Source organism: Passer domesticus, unplaced genomic scaffold, assembly GCF_036417665.1.
Source record: "Passer domesticus isolate bPasDom1 unplaced genomic scaffold, bPasDom1.hap1 HAP1_SCAFFOLD_243, whole genome shotgun sequence".
NCBI lineage: Eukaryota > Metazoa > Chordata > Aves > Passeriformes > Passeridae > Passer > Passer domesticus.
Window position 1 is genome coordinate 22,048 of NW_026990022.1, and position 18,852 is coordinate 40,899.

General features: G+C 66.5%; 1 protein-coding gene and 1 non-coding gene across 2 annotated transcripts; one reads left to right on the forward strand and one right to left on the reverse strand.

Annotated features, from left to right (window-relative positions):
* On the reverse strand, positions 1 to 16,505 carry LOC135292233 (SWI/SNF complex subunit SMARCC2-like). Its single transcript, XM_064406453.1, is given in 36 exon segments — positions 1 to 497; positions 888 to 1,015; positions 2,719 to 2,967; positions 2,970 to 3,033; positions 3,101 to 3,253; positions 3,339 to 3,359; positions 3,361 to 3,513; positions 3,601 to 3,683; positions 3,686 to 3,729; positions 3,806 to 3,863; positions 4,629 to 4,649; positions 4,652 to 4,718; positions 4,720 to 4,790; positions 5,998 to 6,013; positions 6,015 to 6,115; positions 6,118 to 6,256; positions 7,330 to 7,392; positions 7,470 to 7,592; positions 7,919 to 8,011; positions 8,129 to 8,282; positions 9,744 to 9,857; positions 9,939 to 10,010; positions 10,100 to 10,230; positions 10,437 to 10,474; positions 10,554 to 10,613; positions 10,702 to 10,826; positions 10,914 to 11,029; positions 11,111 to 11,242; positions 11,323 to 11,398; positions 11,482 to 11,551; positions 12,207 to 12,276; positions 12,360 to 12,452; positions 12,550 to 12,631; positions 12,922 to 13,007; positions 15,979 to 16,098; positions 16,236 to 16,505. Coding segments are annotated over 36 exon segments (3,501 nt in total). The 5' UTR covers positions 16,347 to 16,505; the 3' UTR covers positions 1 to 293.
* Positions 16,506 to 17,968: 1,463 nt separating this feature from the next.
* Positions 17,969 to 18,050, forward strand: TRNAS-CGA (transfer RNA serine (anticodon CGA)). Its single transcript has one exon. It is a non-coding gene; the product is annotated as a tRNA-Ser (tRNA).
* The last annotated feature ends 802 nt before the right edge of the window (positions 18,051 to 18,852 follow it).

The following is an 18,852-nucleotide window of genomic DNA, read 5'->3' on the forward strand; positions in this document are numbered from 1 at the left end:
CGTGTGTGTGCCCCCACTTCCAGACACACCCAGCACCACCAGGCCTCTTCTTCCCGCCCCGGGGACTTGGAATTTTTCTTTTTATTGGTTTTTTAAAAAAGAAACGAACAGAAAACAACAAAACAAAAACCAAAAAACAAAACAAAACCAAAAAAGGGATGATGATGATGATGAAGAGGAGGAGCTGGGAGGGGAGGACCAGGGGAGGGGAATGCCCATGTGCCAGGTGGGATCGGAGCTGTCTCATAAATAACCGGGGGAGCAGCAACGCGGCCCCCCCGGGAGACCAACACTTAAATAAAATCCGGGATAATCATAAAAAAATACCAAAGCTGGACGAAGAGGAGGAGGAAGGCGGGGAGGGGTGGGGAGGGTCCTTGGGAGGAGCCTTGCGGGGGCGGCGGGGCGGCCGGGGGGGTCTCACTGGGTGGGGGGCACGGGGGTGGCCGTGCTGGGGGTGGGCACGATGGGCTCCGGCTGCAGGGGGGGCCCTTGCTCTGCGAACACACAAAAAACGGGGGGCGGGGGGTCACCGCCGGGCCGGGGAGGGGGGGCACCGGCGAGCGCCGCCCCTTCCCCTCCTCCCCTCCGTGCGGCCCCCCCCAGAGGTTTCTCACCTGCGAGGCTGGGGAGGAGGTTCCCCTGCACGGCGGCCACGATGGCGGGGCTGTGCGCGGCGGCCGAGCCCCCCGGGAGCGGCGGCAGGGCCGGGTGGGAGTTGGGGGGCAGCCCCCCCACCCCCGGCATGCTGCTGGCCAGGGCCCCATGCAGCGGGAGCGGGGCCGGGTTAGAGGGGAAGGGGTCGCAGGGAGGGGGGTTAGCCATGCTGGGGGGCACGGGGGGCAGGCCGAAGGGCAGGGCGGGGGGACCGGGCACGGTGCAATTACCGGGCACGGCGGGGTGGGCGCTGCTGCCGCTGCTGCCGCTGCTGCTGCCGCTGCTGCCGCCGGCCAGCGAGCCCGCCAGGCTCTGCGACGCCCCGGCGGCGGCTGCTGCCCGGGGAACGGCACCGGGGCTGCGGGGAGAGGGACTGTGAGACCCCCGCCCTTATGGGGAGAGCGCCGTGAGACCCCCGCCCACGTCCGGGCACCTCTCAGTGTGGGGAGAGTGCCGTGAGACCCCCACCCTTATGGGGAGAGCACCATGAGACCCCCGCCCACGTCCGGGCACCTCTCAGTGTGGGGAGAGCATCGTGAGACCCCCGCCTGTGTACAGGCATCACTCAGTGTGGGGAGAGCACCGTGAGACCCCCGCCCGTGTCCGGGCACCCCCTCGGGCTGGGGCAATGGGGAGAGCACTGTGAGACCCCCACCCTTATGGTGAGAGTGTCATGAGACCCCTGCCCTTATTCATGCACCACTCAGTGTGGGGAGAGCACTGTGAGACCCCCACCCACGTCCGGGCACCCCTCGGGGCTGGGGGGGAGAGGGGACTGTGAGACCCCTGCCCTTATCCAGGCATCACTCAGTGTGGGGAGAGCACTGTGAGACCCCCGCCCTTATGGGGAGAGGGGACAGTGAGACCCCCGCCCTTGTCCGGGCACCCCTCGGGGCTGGGGCAATGGGGAGAGGGACTGTGAGACCCCCACCCTTATCCAGCAGCCCTCAGTGTGGGGAGAGCACCGTGAGACCCCCGCCCGTGTCCGGGCATCACTCAGCGTGGGGAGAGCACCGTGAGACCCCCGCCCTTATGGGGAGAGCGCCGTGAGACCCCCGCCCGTGTCCGGGCACCCCTCAGTGTGGGGAGAGCATCGTGAGACCCCCGCCTGTGTACAGGCATCACTCAGTGTGGGGAGAGCACCGTGAGACCCCCACCCTTATGGGGAAAGGGCACCCTGAGACCCCCGCCCTTATCTGGGCACCCCTCAGTGTGGGGAGAGCACTGTGAGACCCCCGCCCGTGTCCGGGCACCCCTCGGGGCTGGGGCAATGGGGAGGGGATGGTGAGACCCCCACCCTTATGGGGAGAGGGCACTGTGAGACCCCTGCCCGTGTCTGGGCACCCCTCAGTGTGGGGAGAGCACCGTGAGACCCCCCGCCTTAATCAGCCACCCCTCGGGGCTGCGGGGAGAGGGGACCGTGAGACCACCGCCCTTGTCCGGCCACCCCTCGGGGCTGGGGGGCTTCAGGGAGAGCGGATGGTGAGACCCCCGCCCTTATGGGGAGAGGGCACCGGTGAGACCCCTGCCCTCGTCCGGCCACCCCTCGGGGCTGGGGGGAGAGCACTGTGAGACCCCCGCCTTATCCAGGCACTGCTCAGTGTGGGGAGAGCACTGTGAGACCCCTGCCCTTATGGGGAGAGGGGACCGTGAGACCTCTGCCCTTATTCATGCACCACTCAATGTGGGGAGAGTGCCCATGAGACCCCCATGAGACCCCCACCCTTATTCAGCCACCCTTCAGTGCTGGGGCAGTGGGGAGAGCACCCCTGAGACCCCCACCCCAAACCCCCAGCCACCAGTGACAGACCCCAACCCGCAAGACCCCCCCCTCACCCAACCCCAATACCTGAGCTCTGTGAGACCCCCACCCCCAAACCCCCAGCACCGAGACCCCCACCCCAAACTCTCATCACCAGTGAGACCCCCACCCCAACCCCTCCCCACCACACCCACCCTCCCCCAAAACCCCCCTGCCAACCGCCACCCCCCACACCCCCCTGCTGCCCACTGTGGGCACACTGCCACCCCCTCCCCTCCTCCTCCGCCCCCAGACCCTACCGTGTGGCACGGCCGGGCTCCGGGGGGCGGCGGCGGCTGCGGCGGGGGTGCCCCGGGCAGGGCTGCCCCACGGGCTCGGCGGGGCCCACCATGGCGGGCGGCGGGCGGCGCTGCCAGCGGGTGGGCGGCGGGGGCCAGGGGGGGCACCGGCGGCGGGCAGGGGCTGCGCGCCGGGGGGCAGCGGGGGCTGCTGCTGCTGCTGCTGCTGCTGCAGGTGCTGGAAGTGCTGCTGCCGGGCGCGCATCTCGCGTACTTCAGCTGCTCCATGTGGAACGCCTGGCGGTCGGCCAGCAGCTGCTGCCGCTGGTATTCCAGCTGGAGGGATAAAGCGAGGAGGGGTCAGCGGGGAGGGGGGGATGAGGGGTGGGGACAGGCAGGTGACACCCTGCGGGCACTCACGGTCCTCGCGCTCGCGGTCCATGAGGTCTCCAGCTCCCTCGAAGTGCCGCAGTTTGATCTCCAGCTTCTTCATCTGCGTCTCCACCAGCAGCGCCACCAGGGATTTGATCTTGCGCTCCTCCACGGCCGCCAGGTGCTGCCGGGTGAGGACGGCACGGGTGACAAGTGACGCCTGGCGTGTCCCCGCCCCGCCGGACGCCCAGCCCGGGCCCGGGCCTCACCTTGGCCTTGACGGCGGCGGCGGGCCAGCGCGGCGGCGGCGGCCGTGGACAGGTTGCCCTCGCCGATGTCCCGCTCCACCTTGGCCTTGCGCTCGGCCTCGGGCTCTGGAGGCTCCTTGGGCGCCTCATCCGGCCCTTCCTTCACCTCCTTCTCCTCTCTCGGGCTCTCCTGTGGTTGGTGGGGCTGTGGTGAGCAGTGCTGGGGGCTCAGTGTCCCCCCCAGCCCCGGTTGTCCCCTCAGGGTCCCCGCTCAACCGGTGCTGTCGCCGTCACCCTTGTCGGGCTCCTTCTCGCCCTCCGCCTCCTTCCCCTTCTCCTCCTCCTTCTTGGGGGTTTCCCGGGTTTCTCCTTGGCCTCCTCCTCGGCGGTGCCATCCCGGGGTTCCTGGGGAAGGAGCAGCCCCCGTGGGCACCCAAATTCTGCCCCGTTTGTCCCCCCACACCCCCAGACCCCTTTTACCTTCGCCTCTCTTCTTCTCCTCGGCCGGCTGCGCCTCCGCCCGCGCCTCCTCGGCCCCGCTCTCCTCTGGGGACACAAACCTGGGCTCAGATCCCGGTTCCATCCCCCCCAGACCCCCTGCCTAGCCCCCAACAGCTCAGCCCCCAGTGCCATCCCCCCCAGACCCCCTTCCCAGCCCCCCAGCAGCTCAGCCCCCTGTGATATCACCCCCCAGGGCCCCCCAGACCCACTGCCCAGCCCCCTGGCAGCTCAGCCTCCAGTGCCACCCCCCAGACCCCTGAGCCCTTTCCCAGCCCCCCAGCAGCTCAGGCCCCATTTCCATCCCCCCCACAGCCCCTGCCCGGCCCCCTGGCAGCTCAGCCCCCAGTTCCACCCACCCCCTTCAGACCCCCAGACCCCCTTCCCAAGCCCCCGGTTCCATCCCCCAGTTCCACCCCCCCAGACCCCCAGACCCTCTGCCCAGACCCCTGCCGGCTCAGCCCCTAGTTTTATCCCCCCCCCCAGATACCGCAGACCCCCTTCAGCCCCCCCAAGCCCCCAGACCTCCTGCCCAGACCCCTGCAGCTCAGCCCCTGGTTCTATCCCCCCCCCAGACACCCCAGACCCCCAGCCCGGCCCCTGCAGACCCCCAGCCCCGCCCTCCCAAGCCCCCCAGACCCCTTTCCCGGCACCCCCAGACCCCTTCCCGGCCCCCCCAGACCCCGCAGACCCCCAGCTCTGCACCCCCAGACCCCCAGACCCCCTTCCAGGCCCCCCCAGACCCCCTTCCCGCCCCCCCCAGACCCCCAGCCCGCGCCCCCAGCCCCCCAGCCCGGCCCCCGCCCCTCTGACCGATGCGCTCGGGCTCGTCGAGGCGGTGCCGGCGATGCCGCTGCTCTCCAGCCCGAAGGCGGGGTCGGCCTTGCCCGTCACCTTGGCCGCCCTCCTCCACCTTGCGCACGTGGGCCTCCACCAGCGCCGTGGGCACCTCCTCCTTCATCTTGGAGAACTCCTCTGCGGGCAGGATTCCTCAGTGGGACCCCAGGGCCAAGCCCGAGACCCCCAGCCCCGCACGTCCCGTGGGGGGCTCGGCCCGGCCCCTCTGGGCTGGAATGGCCATGGAATGTTCTGGAGGGTCCTTCCCACCCCCTGGGAGTTGTTGTGTGTCCCCAGAGGAATCCCCACGGGATTTGGGGGTCTCCCCCGTGTTCCTCATCCCTCTCCTCATCAGGCTGACCCCTGTAGGGCATCCTGTAGGGCTCAGCCCTTCTCCCTGTCCATTCCCCTATAGGAACTCATCCCTCACCCCAAATTCTCATCCCATCTCCTACAGGACTCATCCCATTACCCTGCAGGGCTCAGCCCTTCTCCCTGTCACAGCCTCCCCATTACCCTGTAGGGCTCATCATCCCTCACCCCAAATTCCTCATCCCATCTCCTACAGGATGATCCCATTACCCTGTAGGGCATCCTGTAGGGCTCAGCCCTTCTCCCTATCCCATTCCCCTGTAGGAACCTCTATGGGGCTCATCCCGCTCCCCATATTCCTCATCCCATAGGACTCATCCCAGCCCTCACAGTCCCATCCCCTCTCTCTGTAGGATTCATTCCTCTTCCTATAGAACTCACCCTCTCCCACACCCTGTCCCCTCTCCAATGTCCCCATCCCTTCTCTCCACAGTCCCTGTCCCTCCCCACATCCCCATCCCCTCTCCCTTATAGGATTCATTCCTCTTCTATAGAACTCACCCTCTCCCCACATCCCTGGTCCCCTTTCGCCTCCCCACATCCCTGTCCCCTCTCCAACATCCTTGTCCCTCTCCCTGTACGACTCACCCTCTCCCCAGTGCCTTCTCCCTATAGGACTCACCCTCTCCCCCACATCCTGTCCCCTCTCCCACGTCCCCACAGTCCCTGACCCCTCTCCCCCATCCCCACATTCCCTGTACCCCTCTCCCCCACATCCCTGACCCCCCTCCCCACATCCCACAGTCCCTATCCCACATCCCCACCCCTCTCCAACATCCCTGTCCCCACTCCCCACATCCCTGTACCCCTCTCCCCACATCCTCACAGTCTCTGACCCCTCTCCCACATCCCTGTACCCCTCTGCCCCCTCCCCACAGTCTCTGACCCCTCTCCCCACATCCCCACCCCTCTCCCCCCATCCCCACAATCCCCCTCCCCATCTCCCCCAAGCCCCCTGCCCACCCTGCCCTACCCAGAGCCGACTTGGCAGGCGGCCGAGGCCACGCGTGGGTCCACCACGGAGGCCAGGAAGGCCACGGTGCTCATGACGGGGTTGCCCGACTGGCTGAAGGGGATGGGCTGGTAGGCCAGGGCCCCAGCGAGGCCTCCGAGTCCTCCAGGTAGGGATCCTCGATGGGCAGGCGCAGGAAGTGCAGGATGCACTCGTCCTGCGTGCGGCTGCCCACGTGCTCCGACACCTTGTTCCAGTCGTCCTTGTACATCTCCAGGGCCTGCGGGGCGGGTCACGGGGGTCAGTGGGTCAGGCAGCCCCGTCCCCACATCCCCTGGCCCATATCCCCCTGTCCCCATTTCCTTGTCCCCATATCCCCTGTCCTCACATTTCCTTGTGTCCCCCACATGCCCTGTCCCCAATTCCTTGTCCCCACATCCCCCTGTCCCTATTTCCTTGTCCCCATGTCCCCTGTCCCCACATCCCCTGTCCCTATTTCCCTGTCCCATCCCCTCTCCCCATATCCCCTTGGGTCCCCACATCCCCTTTTGTCCCCACATCCCCTGTCCCCATATCCCCATTTCCTTGTCCCCATGCCTCCTGTCCCCACATCCCCTTGGATCCCCACATCCCCTGCTGTCCCCACATCCCCTGTCCCCATATCCCCATTTCCTTGTCCCCATGCCTCCTGTCCCCACATCCCCTTGGATCCCCACATCCCCTGCTGTCCCCACATCCCCTGTCCCCACATCCCCATTTCCTTGTCCCCATTTCCCTGTCCCATCCCCTGTCCCCACATCCCCTGCTGTGTCCTGTCCCCTGCTGACCCCAAATCCCCTGACCCCATATCCTCTGTCCTTATTTCCCTGTCCCATCCCCTCTCCCCATATCCTCTTGGGTCCCCACATCCCCTTTTGTCCCCATATCCCCTGTCCCCATTTCCCTGTCCCCACATCCCCTTGGATCCCCACATCCCCTGCTGTCCCCACATCCCCTGTTCCCATACCCCCTGTTCCCAAATCCTCTGTCCCCACACCTCCTGTCCCCATATCCTGTGCCCATTTCCCTGTCCCCACACCCCCTGCTATCCCCACATCCCCTGCTGTCCCCACACTCCCTCATGTCCCCACATCCCCTATCCCCACATCTCCTTGGGTCCCCATGTTCCCTGTCCCCTGCTGTCCCCACACCCCCTGCTGTCCCCACACCCCCTGCTGTCCCCTGCTGTCCCCACACCCCCTGCTGTCCCCTGCTGTCCCCTGTCCCCTCCTGTCCCCACACCCCCTGCTGTCCCCTGTCCCCTGCTGTCCCCTGCTGTCCCCTGTCCCCTGCTGTCCCCTGCTGTCCCCTCACCTCCAGCAGCAGCAGCGTCTCCTGCTCCGTCCACTCCCGCGTGGCGCTGGCGGCCGCTTTGCTCTGCGGGGAGGGGGGACATGGGGGGTGAGGGGCGGCGGGCGGGGGGTCCGGGGCGGGGCCCGGGGTGGGGTGCCCACCTTGGAGGGGACGTTCTTCTTGGTGTACATGTCGGTGCGGAGCCCGAAGTTCTGCATGTCCGCCGGCTTCTCCTTGCCCTTGTCCGGGAAGTTCAGCATCTGCTGCGAGGCCGAGCTGGGCTGCTGCAGGGGGGGGACAGGGGACACGCTGGGCTGGGCCCGCGGGGTGGGACATCGCCGTGTCCCCTCCTCCCTGTGATCCCAGAGCATCCTCGGTGTCACCGTGTGCCCCATCATCACGGTGTCCCCATCATCACGGTGTCCCCATCATCACGGTGTCCCCATCATCACCATGGTGTCCCCATCACGGTGTCCCCATCATGGTGTCCCCATCACGGTGTCCCCCCCGCGTCCCTGCTCCCCCGGGGCAGGGCGGCATGCGAGGGGGAGGAGGGAAGGAGCCTTCCTCGGCCAGCGGCGCGGGGCACGGACCCCAAGGAGCCGCCTACCAGCTCCGGCTTGCCCTTCACCGTCTCGCTGACCAGCTCCTCCATCTCTTTGCTCTTGCGGCCCGTCTTGGCGTCGCCGTCGCTCTGCCGGCCCTGAGGCACGGATCGAAGCTGTGCATCCCCCACCCCCCGCCCCACCCCGCGCCCGGCCCCTGCGGGGACCGGGGGGCGGCAGGGGGGGGGTCGCGGCTGGGCGCCCCCGGCACCCACCTGGGGCGTCTTGGGCTGCAGCGGCACCAGCCCCGAGGGCGTGTCGGCCAGCACGTGGAAGTGCGAGGTGGGCGGGGGGCCCATGGGGGTGGGCCGGCTCTCGGCGTCCACCTGGTAGTTGATGAGACCCCACTGCTCCAGGAAGGCGTGGACCCTGCGGGGAGAGGGGGTCAGAGCCCGCCGGAGTGGCACGGGCAGCGTGGTGTGACACTGAGCACCCCCTGTGCCACTGGCAGCGGGGTCAGAGCCCACTGGAGCAGCAGGGTGTGACACTGAGCACCCCTGTGCCACTGGCAGCGGGGTCAGAGCCTGCCAGACCAGTGGGGTGTGACACTGAGCACCCCCTGTGCCACTGGCACCGGCAGCGTGGTGTGACACTGAGCACCCCCTGTGCCACTGGCAGCGGGGTCAGAGCCCGCCAGACCAGTGGGGTGTGACACTGAGCACCCCCTGTGCCACTGGCAGCGGGGTCAGAGCCCGCCAGACCAGTGGGGTGTGACACTGAGCACCCCTGTGCCACTGGTATTGGACAGCCACCAGTGCCAGGGTGACACTGAGCACCCCTGTGCCACAGGACTGGGCAACCATCAGTGCCAGGGTGACAATGACCACCCCTGTGACATGGCACTGGACCCCTACCAGTGCTAGGGTGACACTGACCACTCCCCTGTCCCAGTGCCAGGGTGACACTGACCACCCCATGACCACTGGAATTGGACACCCAGGAGTGCCAGGGTGACACTGACCACCCCTGTGCCACTGGAATTGGACAGCCACCAGTGCCAGGGTGCCACCCCTTTGGTGTGGACCCCACAACAGCACTGGCTCTAGACTCCTGCCACGCCCATGGTGCCAAAGTCATCCCCCTGCCAGCCCTGGGGTGCCACACTGACCACTCAGCACTGTGACAAGCTGACCCCTGGCACCACCAGGGCACCACACTGACCCCTGGCAGCACCAGGGTGCCACACTGACCCTCAGCCCTACCAGCACCAGCCCCCTGGCAGTATGTGGGTGCCAATCCAACCCCCAAACACAATGAGCACCAGACCCCTGGCACCACCAGGGTGCCACACTGACCCTCAGCCCTACCAGCATCAGCCCCTGGCATCATGTGGGTGCCAATCCAACCCCCAAACACCAGGATCACCAGACCCATGGGACCACCAGGGTGCCACGCTGACCCTCCACGAGCACCAGCCCCCTGTCAGGACTGGGGTGCCAAACCAACCCCCAAACACCATGATCACGGGCTCCCTGCCAGCACCAGGGTGCCACACTGACCCTCAGCCCTACCAGCACCAGATCCCTGGCAGTATGTGGGTGCCACCCCAACCCCCAAACACCAGGATCACGGGGCCCCTGGCAGTACCAGGGTGCCACACTGACCCTCAGCCCTACCAGCACCAGACCCCTGTCAGGATTGGGGTGCCAATCCAACCCCCAAACACCAGGATCGCGGGGTCCCTGCCAGCACACAGGTGCCAATCCAACCCCCAAACACCAGGATGGCGGGGCCCCTGCCAGCACACAGGTGCCAATCCAACCCCCAAACACCAGGATCACGGGCTCCCTGGCAGCACCAGGGTGCCCCCCAGCCCCGTGCCAGACCTACCGCATGATGGCACAGACGTCCCCGGCCAGGTTGCGCCGGCAGGCCGTGGAGGTCAGGTACTCCTGCGGGTTCAGCCGGTACGTGTCGATCATGAAGTTCCGGTATGCCAGGTATCTGTGGGGGGCACGGGGGGCTCAGCGCCGGGCACGGCCCCGGGGGGCTGCGGGCTGGCACGGAGAGGGGGTTTGGCCTCACATTTCGGGGGTCTTGGATTTGTTTTTGCCGTTGAAGAACTCGGGCAGGGCGCGGCGCTCGATGGCGTGGACGCTGCGGGAGGAGAGGCTCGGGGAGGGCTCTGGGAGCAGCCTCCTCATCCTCAGGGGATGAAGGGCGGCTCGGGAGCCCCCTGGCTGTACCTGTTGTAGTCGAACCAGGCGGCGTAGCTGGGGATGATGATGTGGTGGGTCTGCTCTGTCACGTTGTCCTCGTGCAGGTCGGGGTTCTTGGCCTGCTCCCCTTTGCTGCCGGTGCCGTTCTCCTCCTCGTCCTGCCCCACACAGCAGCACCCCATGGGCAAAGAGACCCCCTTCAGCGCCCTTCATCATCCCCACCCACAGCAGGATGAGACCAAGGGTCCCGGCTGCAGCCTCAGGGGTGAGGGGAAGGGCAGAAAAGCGTGTTTTTGTACCCAAAAGTGGGACAAGGAATGAGAGAGAACCAGGTGATCATCAAGAACACCTTCCCTGGGCTCACCTTGCCAGCCGTCTCCATGCTCTCATCTTCCTGCTCATCTGGAAGGGAGGACAGGGGTGGGTTTGGGCACTGCCAGGCCGGGGGTCCCGGGGCTCTGCTGTGGCTCCTCAGACTCACCCAGGTCTGTCATGGTGCCCCCCTTGACGGGCGCCGACTCCGAGTCCTTCTTGGTGTTCACTGCGGGGGCAAAGTGGTGCTGAGCACCCCGAGGACCCCTCCCACACTGTGGGGACCCCAGGGGGTGGCTGCTGCCCCCCACACTGACCTGTTTTGGGCAGGGTCACCTCCTCCACGTTGGGGACAGGCGAGGGCTCGTCCATGTCCTTGGTCAGGTCCTCCTGCTCCTCCTCGCGGTGCCCACGCTTGGATTTGTTATAGGGGGTGGAGGGTCTGCCAAGGGAGAGACCCCCATCATCATCACTGACCCCAGGGCTGAACTGCCCCACCCCCAGAGCCCCCCAAACCCCCCCAGCTCACCCTTTCTTTGCGTTCTTCTTCTTGGCCTCAGGGGTGGGCGAGGGTGAGGGCGAGCGCTTCCTCTTCTTGTAGTTACCCCCCTTCTTGTCCCGCCGGTCCGAGTCGGGGCTGTTCACCTGGGGGGCAGCGTGGGGGTCCAGCTGAGCAGGGTGAGACCCCCAGGACCCCTCCCCGAGGGGCTCTGAGCTGGCTCTGACCTCGTCTGTCAGTGTCTTGGCCGAGATCTTCTTCCTGCGGGTGACGGGGCTCTTCTCGTCCGTCACCTCGTAATCCTCCTCGTTCATCCACTCGTTGAAGGTGTCCGTGTCCAGGATCCACTTGGCGTGGACCTGCCGGGCAGGAGAGTGGCTGGGTCAGGCCAAGGAGGGGGGCTCCAGGTGCCCCCCAAACCCGGGGGTCTCCCCTGTACCTTCCGGGGCTTCTCCGGTGTCGGGGGATCCTCCACGGACGCCTCGATCTCGCTGGCCGGGATCCAGGTGTCATAGCTGGGGGGGGTGTAGGGTTAGAGTGGCACCCACAGGGATTTGGGGGGACTGGGGGGTCCCCGAAATCTTCATCCCCCTCTCACCTGTCGGGGTAGTACCCCCAGTGCAGCAGCACCTGCTTGTCACGCTTCATGACGGGCCGGACCCACTCCTCTGCGGGACACACGGACAGGCTGGGCTGAGCATGGATCCTTGGGATCCTGCAGCCCTCTGTGCCCCCCAAACCCCCCCTCCTGCACCCCCCGGAGCCCCCTCAAACTCCCCTCCTGCACCCCCCTTCCTCTGGATCCCCCCCAGCTCAGCATGACCCCCAAAAAGCCCCTCCTGCACCCACCTTCCTCTGCACCCCCATGGACCCCCCCAACCCCCTCCTGCACCCACCTTCCTCTGGATCTTCCAGCCCCCCAGAAAACCCCTCCTGCACCCACCTTCCTCTGCCCCTCCTGGAGCCCCCCATGACTCCCCAGAGCCCCCTGTGATCCCCCCCAAACTCCCCTCCTGCACCCATCTTCCTCTGCCCCTCCCAGACCCCTCTGTAACCCCCCAAACTCTCCTCCTGCACCCACCTTCCTCTGCACCCCCAGGGACCCCCCAAAACCCCCTCCTGCACCCACCTTCCTCTGGATCCCCAGAGCCCCCCGTGGACCCCCAAAAAGCCCCTCCTGCACCTACCTTCCTCTGCCTCCCTTGGAGCCCCCCATGACCCCCCAGAGCCCCCTGTGACCCCCCCAAACTCTCCTCCTGCACCCACCTTCCTCTGCCCCCCAGAGCCCCCCGTGGCCCCCCAAAAAGCCCCTCCTGCCCCCACCTTCCTCCAGGTTCCCGGGCACGGGGCAGACGATGTGGGACGCGTTGCTCTTGTCCTCGGTCACGGTGCCCTGTGACAGCCAGGGCATGAACCCAGGGTTAAATACTGGGATGAGCCCCCCGCCGTGCCCCCCACCCTGGCACTGCCACCCACCTGGTGCCTCTTGACGATGTCCTTGAGCTTCCCCAGCAGTTTGGGCTCGATCTCCTGGTGCAGGAAGATGTTGGGCCGAGCCAGGCAGTTGTTCTGGGGAGAAAGAGAAGGAGAAGAGCAGAGCTGTGAATTGAGGAGGGGGGAAACACGGTGGGGAGGGGGTCCCGGGGTGGGGGCTGTGGGCTCTTACCTGCACCAGGGATTTCTCGATGGTCATGAACATCTCCACGTTGCGGTCCATGCGCGAGGGATTCTGGAAATCGAAACGCCGCCTTATTGGAAGAAAAGAGCGACTCTCATGAAAGCCACAGCTCAGGTCTCCTCGTCAGCACCCCGAATTTGGGGAGGGGGGCGAGTGGGACACGTGTCTGGACCCCATCAGGGCGCATAGTGACAGAGGGGGGACACGTCCCAGCGCCTGTTTGCTCTGGGGGTGACAGCCCCACAACCGCCCCACCCCGGGCACCCCCACCCGAGGCCACCCCTGGAGGGGACCCCCACCCCTGCCCGCCCCGGGGACCCCCCAGGACCCCCAGCCCGAGGGGTGCAGGTGGGTGCTCACCATCCTTGGTCGCTCTTGAATTTATAGGCGGCTGCCAGGATGTGGCACAGGGCTCCCCCCGCCTTGAAATCCAGGAAGCATTTGATCTGCAACGGGAGAGGGGTCAGGGGGACAGGGCCCTGCTGGGGGACATCTCCTCCTCGGGGGGACGTCCCCTTGTTGGGGGGACATCCCCTTGTTGGAGTGACATGCCCATCTCTGAGTGACATCCCCTTCTCTGGGTGATGTCCCCTTGTTAGGCAGCCATCTCCTTTTTGGGGTGACATCCCTATGTCTGGATGCCATCCCCATGTTTAGGTGACATCCCCACGTCTAAGTGCCATCCCCTTGCCAGGGTGACATCCCCTTGTCTGGGTGACATCCCCATGTTTAGGTGACATCCCCATCTCTGAGTGACATCCCCATGCCTAACTGCCATCCCCTTGTCTGGGTGACATCCCCTTGTTGGGGTGCCATCTCCATATTTATGTGACATCCTCTTCTCTGGGTGACTTCCCCATGTCTGAGTGACATCCCCTTGTTGGGGTGACATCCCCATCTCTGAGTGACATCCCCATGTTCAGGTGCCATCCCCTTCTCTGGGTGACTTCCCCATGTCTGGGTGACATCCCCTTCCTGGGGTGCCATCCCCATGTTTAGGTGACATCCCCATCTCTGAGTGACATCCCCACGTGTGGGTGTCACCCTCTCACAGGGTGCCACCCCCTCCCTAGGGTGACATCCCCTTGTCCAGTTGTCCCATCCCCATCTCAGGGTGCCATCCCCATCTCTAGGTGACATCCCCATCTCTAGGTGACATCCCCTTGTCAAGGTGACATTTCCTTGTCAGGGTGACGTCCCCTCATTGGAGTGCCATCCCCTTGTTGGGGTCCCATCCCCTCTCCCAGGTGCCACCTCCTTGGGGCTCTGTCCCCAAGCTCGGATGGGGTCCCTGCAGTGTTGTAGCACTGTCCCCAGCTGGGGACCTGTCCCTCTATGGGGACACTGTCCCCAGGTCCTTGGGGGCTGCCCAGGGGTCTTTGGGGCAGTGTCCCCTTGGCATTCTGTCCCTGCTGTGCTCTGTCCCTGTGTGGGGACACTGTCCCCAGGTCCTTTGGGGGCTGCCCAGGGGTCTTTGGGGCAGTGTCCCCTTGGCATTCTGTCCCTGCTGTGCTCTGTCCCTGTGTGGGGACACTGTCCCCAGGTCCTTTGGGGGCTGTCCTGGGGTCCCTGGGGCAGTGTCCCCTTGGCATTCTGTCCCTGCTGTGCTCTGTCCCTGTGTGGGGACACTGTCCCCAGGTCCTTGGGGGCTGCCCAGGGGTCTTTGGGGCAGTGTCCCCTGGCTGAGGCCCTGTCCCAGATTTGGGGTGTCCCCTTTTGGAACACTGCTCCCGGCAGGGCGCTGTCCCTGCTGTGCTCTGTCCCTGTGTGGGGACATTGTCCCCTGGTCCTTGGGGACAGTTCCCAGCAGGACGGTGTCCCAGGGTCCCTGTCACTGTCCCAGGCCATGTCCCTGACCAGGGCACTGTCACTGGCTGCTGTCCATGGTCAGCTGCTGTCCCCGAGCCACCCAACTGCTAAATGGTGTCACCAGGGCCACATCCCTGAGGCTTTGGGCGCTGTCCCTGCTCGGGGTCGTGTCCCCAATTCACTGGGGCTGTCCCCAGGTCTTTGGGGACATTGGGGACATGTCCCATTAGGGGCTGTCCCCCTGTCTCTGGGGCACTGTCCCTGCTCAGGACTCTGTCCCTGGTCATCACTGTCCTTGTCCCCTTTGCACTGGGGCTCTGCCCCACGGTTTTGGGGTGCTGGTCCTGCATTTTTGGGACGCTGTCCCCATTCAAGCCTTGTCCCCACCTCACTGGGACCTTGTCCCTGGGTGCTGTCCCCAAGTTCTGGGGTTCCGTTCCTGAGTGCTCGCATGCTGTCCCTGGCTATTGGGGTGCTGTCCCCACTCAGGGCACTGTCCCCTGTTCTTTGGGGCCATTTTTGGGGGCTCTGGGGCCTCGTTCCCACTGAGCTTTGTCCCCAGGATTTTGGGGTGCTGCCTGTGGGTCACTGGGGCCTTGTCCCAGGTCATCAGGACCACGTCCCCAAATCCCTGGGGCTCTGTCCCTGGCTACTGGGGTGCTGTCCCCAGGTCTTTGGGCTCTGCCCCTGGGCATTGAGGGGACATCCTGAGTACTGGGATGCCTTCCCTGGATATCGGGGTGCAGTCCCCAATCTGGGCTTTGTCCTCTCTTCTTTGGGGCTCCTCCCTGGATCTCCAGGACCCCATCCCAGGGCCATCCCCACACCTCTGGGACACCATCCCTGCTCTGAGCCCACCAGGGCCATGTCCCCAGCCCTGTGGCTGCTGTCCCCACGTCTTTGGGGTGCTCTCCTCAATCTGGGCTTTGTCCCCAATTCTTTGGGGCTCTTCCCCAGATCTCCCCATGACTACAAGGGACAATCCTGACACCTTCGGGACACTGTCCCCGCTCATCAGGGCCATGTCCCCAGCCCTGTGAGCTGCTGTCCCCACATCTTTGAGGTGCTCTCCTCAATCTGGGCTTTGTCCCCCATTCTTCCAGGCTCTTCCCCACCTCACCCAGAACCACGAGGGACAATCCCTGCACCTCTGGGGCACTGTCCCCACTCTGAGCCTTGTCCCTTCCCATCACAGCCATGTCCCCAGCCCTGTGAGCTGCTGTCCCCACGTTCTTGAGGTGCTCTCCTCAATCTGGGCTTTGTCCCCCATTCTTTGGGGCTCCTCCTCAGCAATCCCAGAACCACGAGGGACAATCCCTGCACCTCTGGGGCACTGTCCCCACTCCGAGCCTTGTCCCTTCCCATCACAGCCATGTCCCCAGCCCTGTGAGCTGCTGTCCCCACGTTCTTGAGGTGCTCTCCTCAATCTAGGCTTTGTCCCCCATTCTTTGGGGCTCCTCCTCAGCAATCCCAGAACCACGAGGGACAATCCCTGCACCTCTGGGGCACTGTCCCCGCTCAGAGCCTTGTCCCCGTGTCCCCCACACGCCCCGAGGGGTCCCGCCCGCGGTGTCCCCGTGTCCCCCGGTGTCCCCCCGCGGCTCTCACCGGCAGCTTGGTGAGGGGCGCGTTGCTGACGTGCTTGCCGAACACCTCCTCCTGGAACTGCAGCAGCTGCACCACCAGGCTCGACAGCGACTTGTTGGTGGGGGGCTCGGCCTGGATGTACTGCGGGGCCGGGGGCTCAGCGCGGCCGCCGGGGCCGCTGAGGGGAGGGGGGGGCGCGATGGCGGCGGCGGCGGCGCCGTGACAGGCCGGGCCCGGCGGGGCGGGCGGCGGCGGCCGCGCGGGCTCCGCGGACCTACCTTCTTGTAGTTCTTGCCGAGCCAGAGCCGCACGTTGTCGAACTGGCTGACGGTGTCCGAGGCCTCGTAGTACTTGACGTTGGGGCCGCCGTCCTTCTTCCGCACCGCCATCTTGAGCGGGCCGGGCCGCGCCGCCGCCTCCGCCCGCCACTGCCGCCCCCTGCCGGCCCCGCGCCGCCACCGCCGCCGCTCGTGTCCCCGCTCCCGGTGTCCCCGCTCCCGCTGTCTCCGCTCCCGGTGGCTGTCCTCGATCCCGGTGTCCCCGCTCCCGGTGGCTGTCACCGGCCCCGGCCGCTGTTACGGCCCCGCCGCCCCCTTTGGTGCGCTCCCGTTCCCGCACCGCCGCTCCCGCCGCCCCCGCTGCCGCCCCCTGGCGGTGCCGCTCCCGCGCCGCCGCCTCCGCCGCTCCCGCCCGGTGCGGCCGGTGCCGGTCGATGTTCCCGCTCCCGCCCGGTGCGCCCGGGGCCGGTCGATGTTCCCGCTCCCGCCCCGGTGTTACCGGTGCCGGTCGATGTTCCCGCTCCCGCCCGGTGTTACCGGGGCCGGTCAGTGTTCCCGCTCCCTCCCGGTGTCGCCGGTGCCGGTCGATGTTCCCGCTCCCGCACCGCCACCCCCGATCGTTGTTCACGACCCCGATCGTTGTTCACGACCCCGATCGATGCTCCCGGCCCCGCCGCCCCCGTTGTACCGCCCGCCGCGCCCGCCACCGCCTCCTGCCGGTCCCGTTCCCGCCGTTCCCGCTGTGCCCCGGGCGCCGTTCCCGGGCCCCGGGCGCTGTTCCCGGCCCCGAGCCCCGTTCCGGGCCCCGAGCTCCCGCTCCACCGCCCGTTGTGGGTCCCGCTGCCCCCGGGCGCCGTTCCCGGCCCCGCCGCCCGCAAGCGCGACAAGAGAGAAATGGGTACAAATCGCAGGAGATTGGGTCTAGACGGGGTATTGGGAGGGAATTCCTCCTTGGGAGGGTGAGGAATGGATTCCCCAGAGCTGCCCCATCCCTGGAGGTGTTCCAGGCCGGGCTGGAAGGGGCTTGGAGCAGCCTGGAATGGGGGAAGGCGGGGGTGGAAAGGGATGAGCCCCGGACGGAGCACCGGAACGGCACCGGGCACCGAGCACCAAACCGGGCACCGAGCACTGAGCACCAAACCGGGCACCGAGCACCGGGCAGCGGGCCTTGAGCACCAAGCCGTGCACCGTGCATTTTGCACGGCACCGGGCACCGAGCACCGGATAACGAGCACCGGGCACCGAGCACCGGGCCTTGAGCACCACGCCGTGCCCGGTGTCCGGTGCATTTTGCACCAAGCCGGGCACCGAGCACCGGGCACCGAGCACCGAGCACCGGATAACGAGCACCGGGCCTTGAGCACCAAGCCGTGCCCGGTGTCCGGTGCATTTTGCACCAAACCGGGCACCGGGCACCGAGCACCGGGCCTTGAGCACCACGCCGTGCACCGTGTCCGGTGCATTTTGCACCAAACCGGGCACCGAGCACCGAGCACCGAGCACCGGATAACGAGCACCGGGCCTTGAGCACCAAGCCGTGCCCGGTGTCCGGTGCATTTTGCACCAAGGCGGGCACCGGGCACCGAGCACCGGGCCTTGAGCACCACGCCGTGCCCGGTGTCCGGTGCATTTTGCACCAAACCGGGCACCGGGCACCGAGCACCGGGCGGGGCGGGGCCGGGAGCGGCGGCGGGGCCGGGTCTATACGGAGCGCGGCGGACGGAGGCGCGAGAGTCACGGTGGCCGAGTGGTTAAGGCGTTGGACTCGAAATCCAATGGGGTTTCCCCGCACAGGTTCGAATCCTGTCCGTGACGCGACGCTCGCTTTTTGCTGCTGGGGGACACGCGTGAGCTCCTCCGTTAACGGCGAGCACACCGGGCACCGGCTCTTTTAACGGCGGGAGCGCCATAGATTCCCCAAGCTACGCTAGCGGCTCTTTTAAGGGCGCGAACACCGGGGATGACTCACACTCAGGCTCCGGTAACGGTTGTTTTAACCGCGGGAGCATCCCGGAGCTTCCCGCCCGCCGGTACCGGCTCCTTTAACGGCAGGAGGATCGGAGAGTCCCCAAGCTCCGGTACCGGCTCTTTAAGGGGTGTGAACAACGGGGAACCCCCTAAAATCCCGGTTCCTTTAGGGGTGGGAGCAGCAGGGACCACCCAAAACCCGGTACCGACTCTTTTAGGGGTGGGAAGAATGGGGCACCCCCTCAAATCCCGGCTCTTTTTGGGGTGGGAGCAGCAGGGACCCCCCACTCCCAAGTCCCAGTCCCAGTCCCAGCTCTTTTTGGGGTGGGGACCCCCCATTCCCAGCTCCTTTTGGGGTGGGACCACTGGGGACCCCCCCCCATTCTCTGACCTTTTTTAGGGGCAGAAGTGGGGATCCCCTAGTCCCAGCTCTTTTTGGGGTGGGGACCCCCAGTCCCATTCCCAGCTCCTTTTGGGGTGGGGACCCTCCCAGTCCCAGCTCTTTTAGGGGTGGGGACCCCCCAGTTCCATTCCCAGCTCTTTTTGGGGTGGGGACCCCCCATTCCCAGCTCCTTTTGGGGTGGGAGCAGTCAGGACCCCCCTCTATTCTCTGACCTTTTTTAGGGGCAGAAGTGGGAACCCCCTAGTC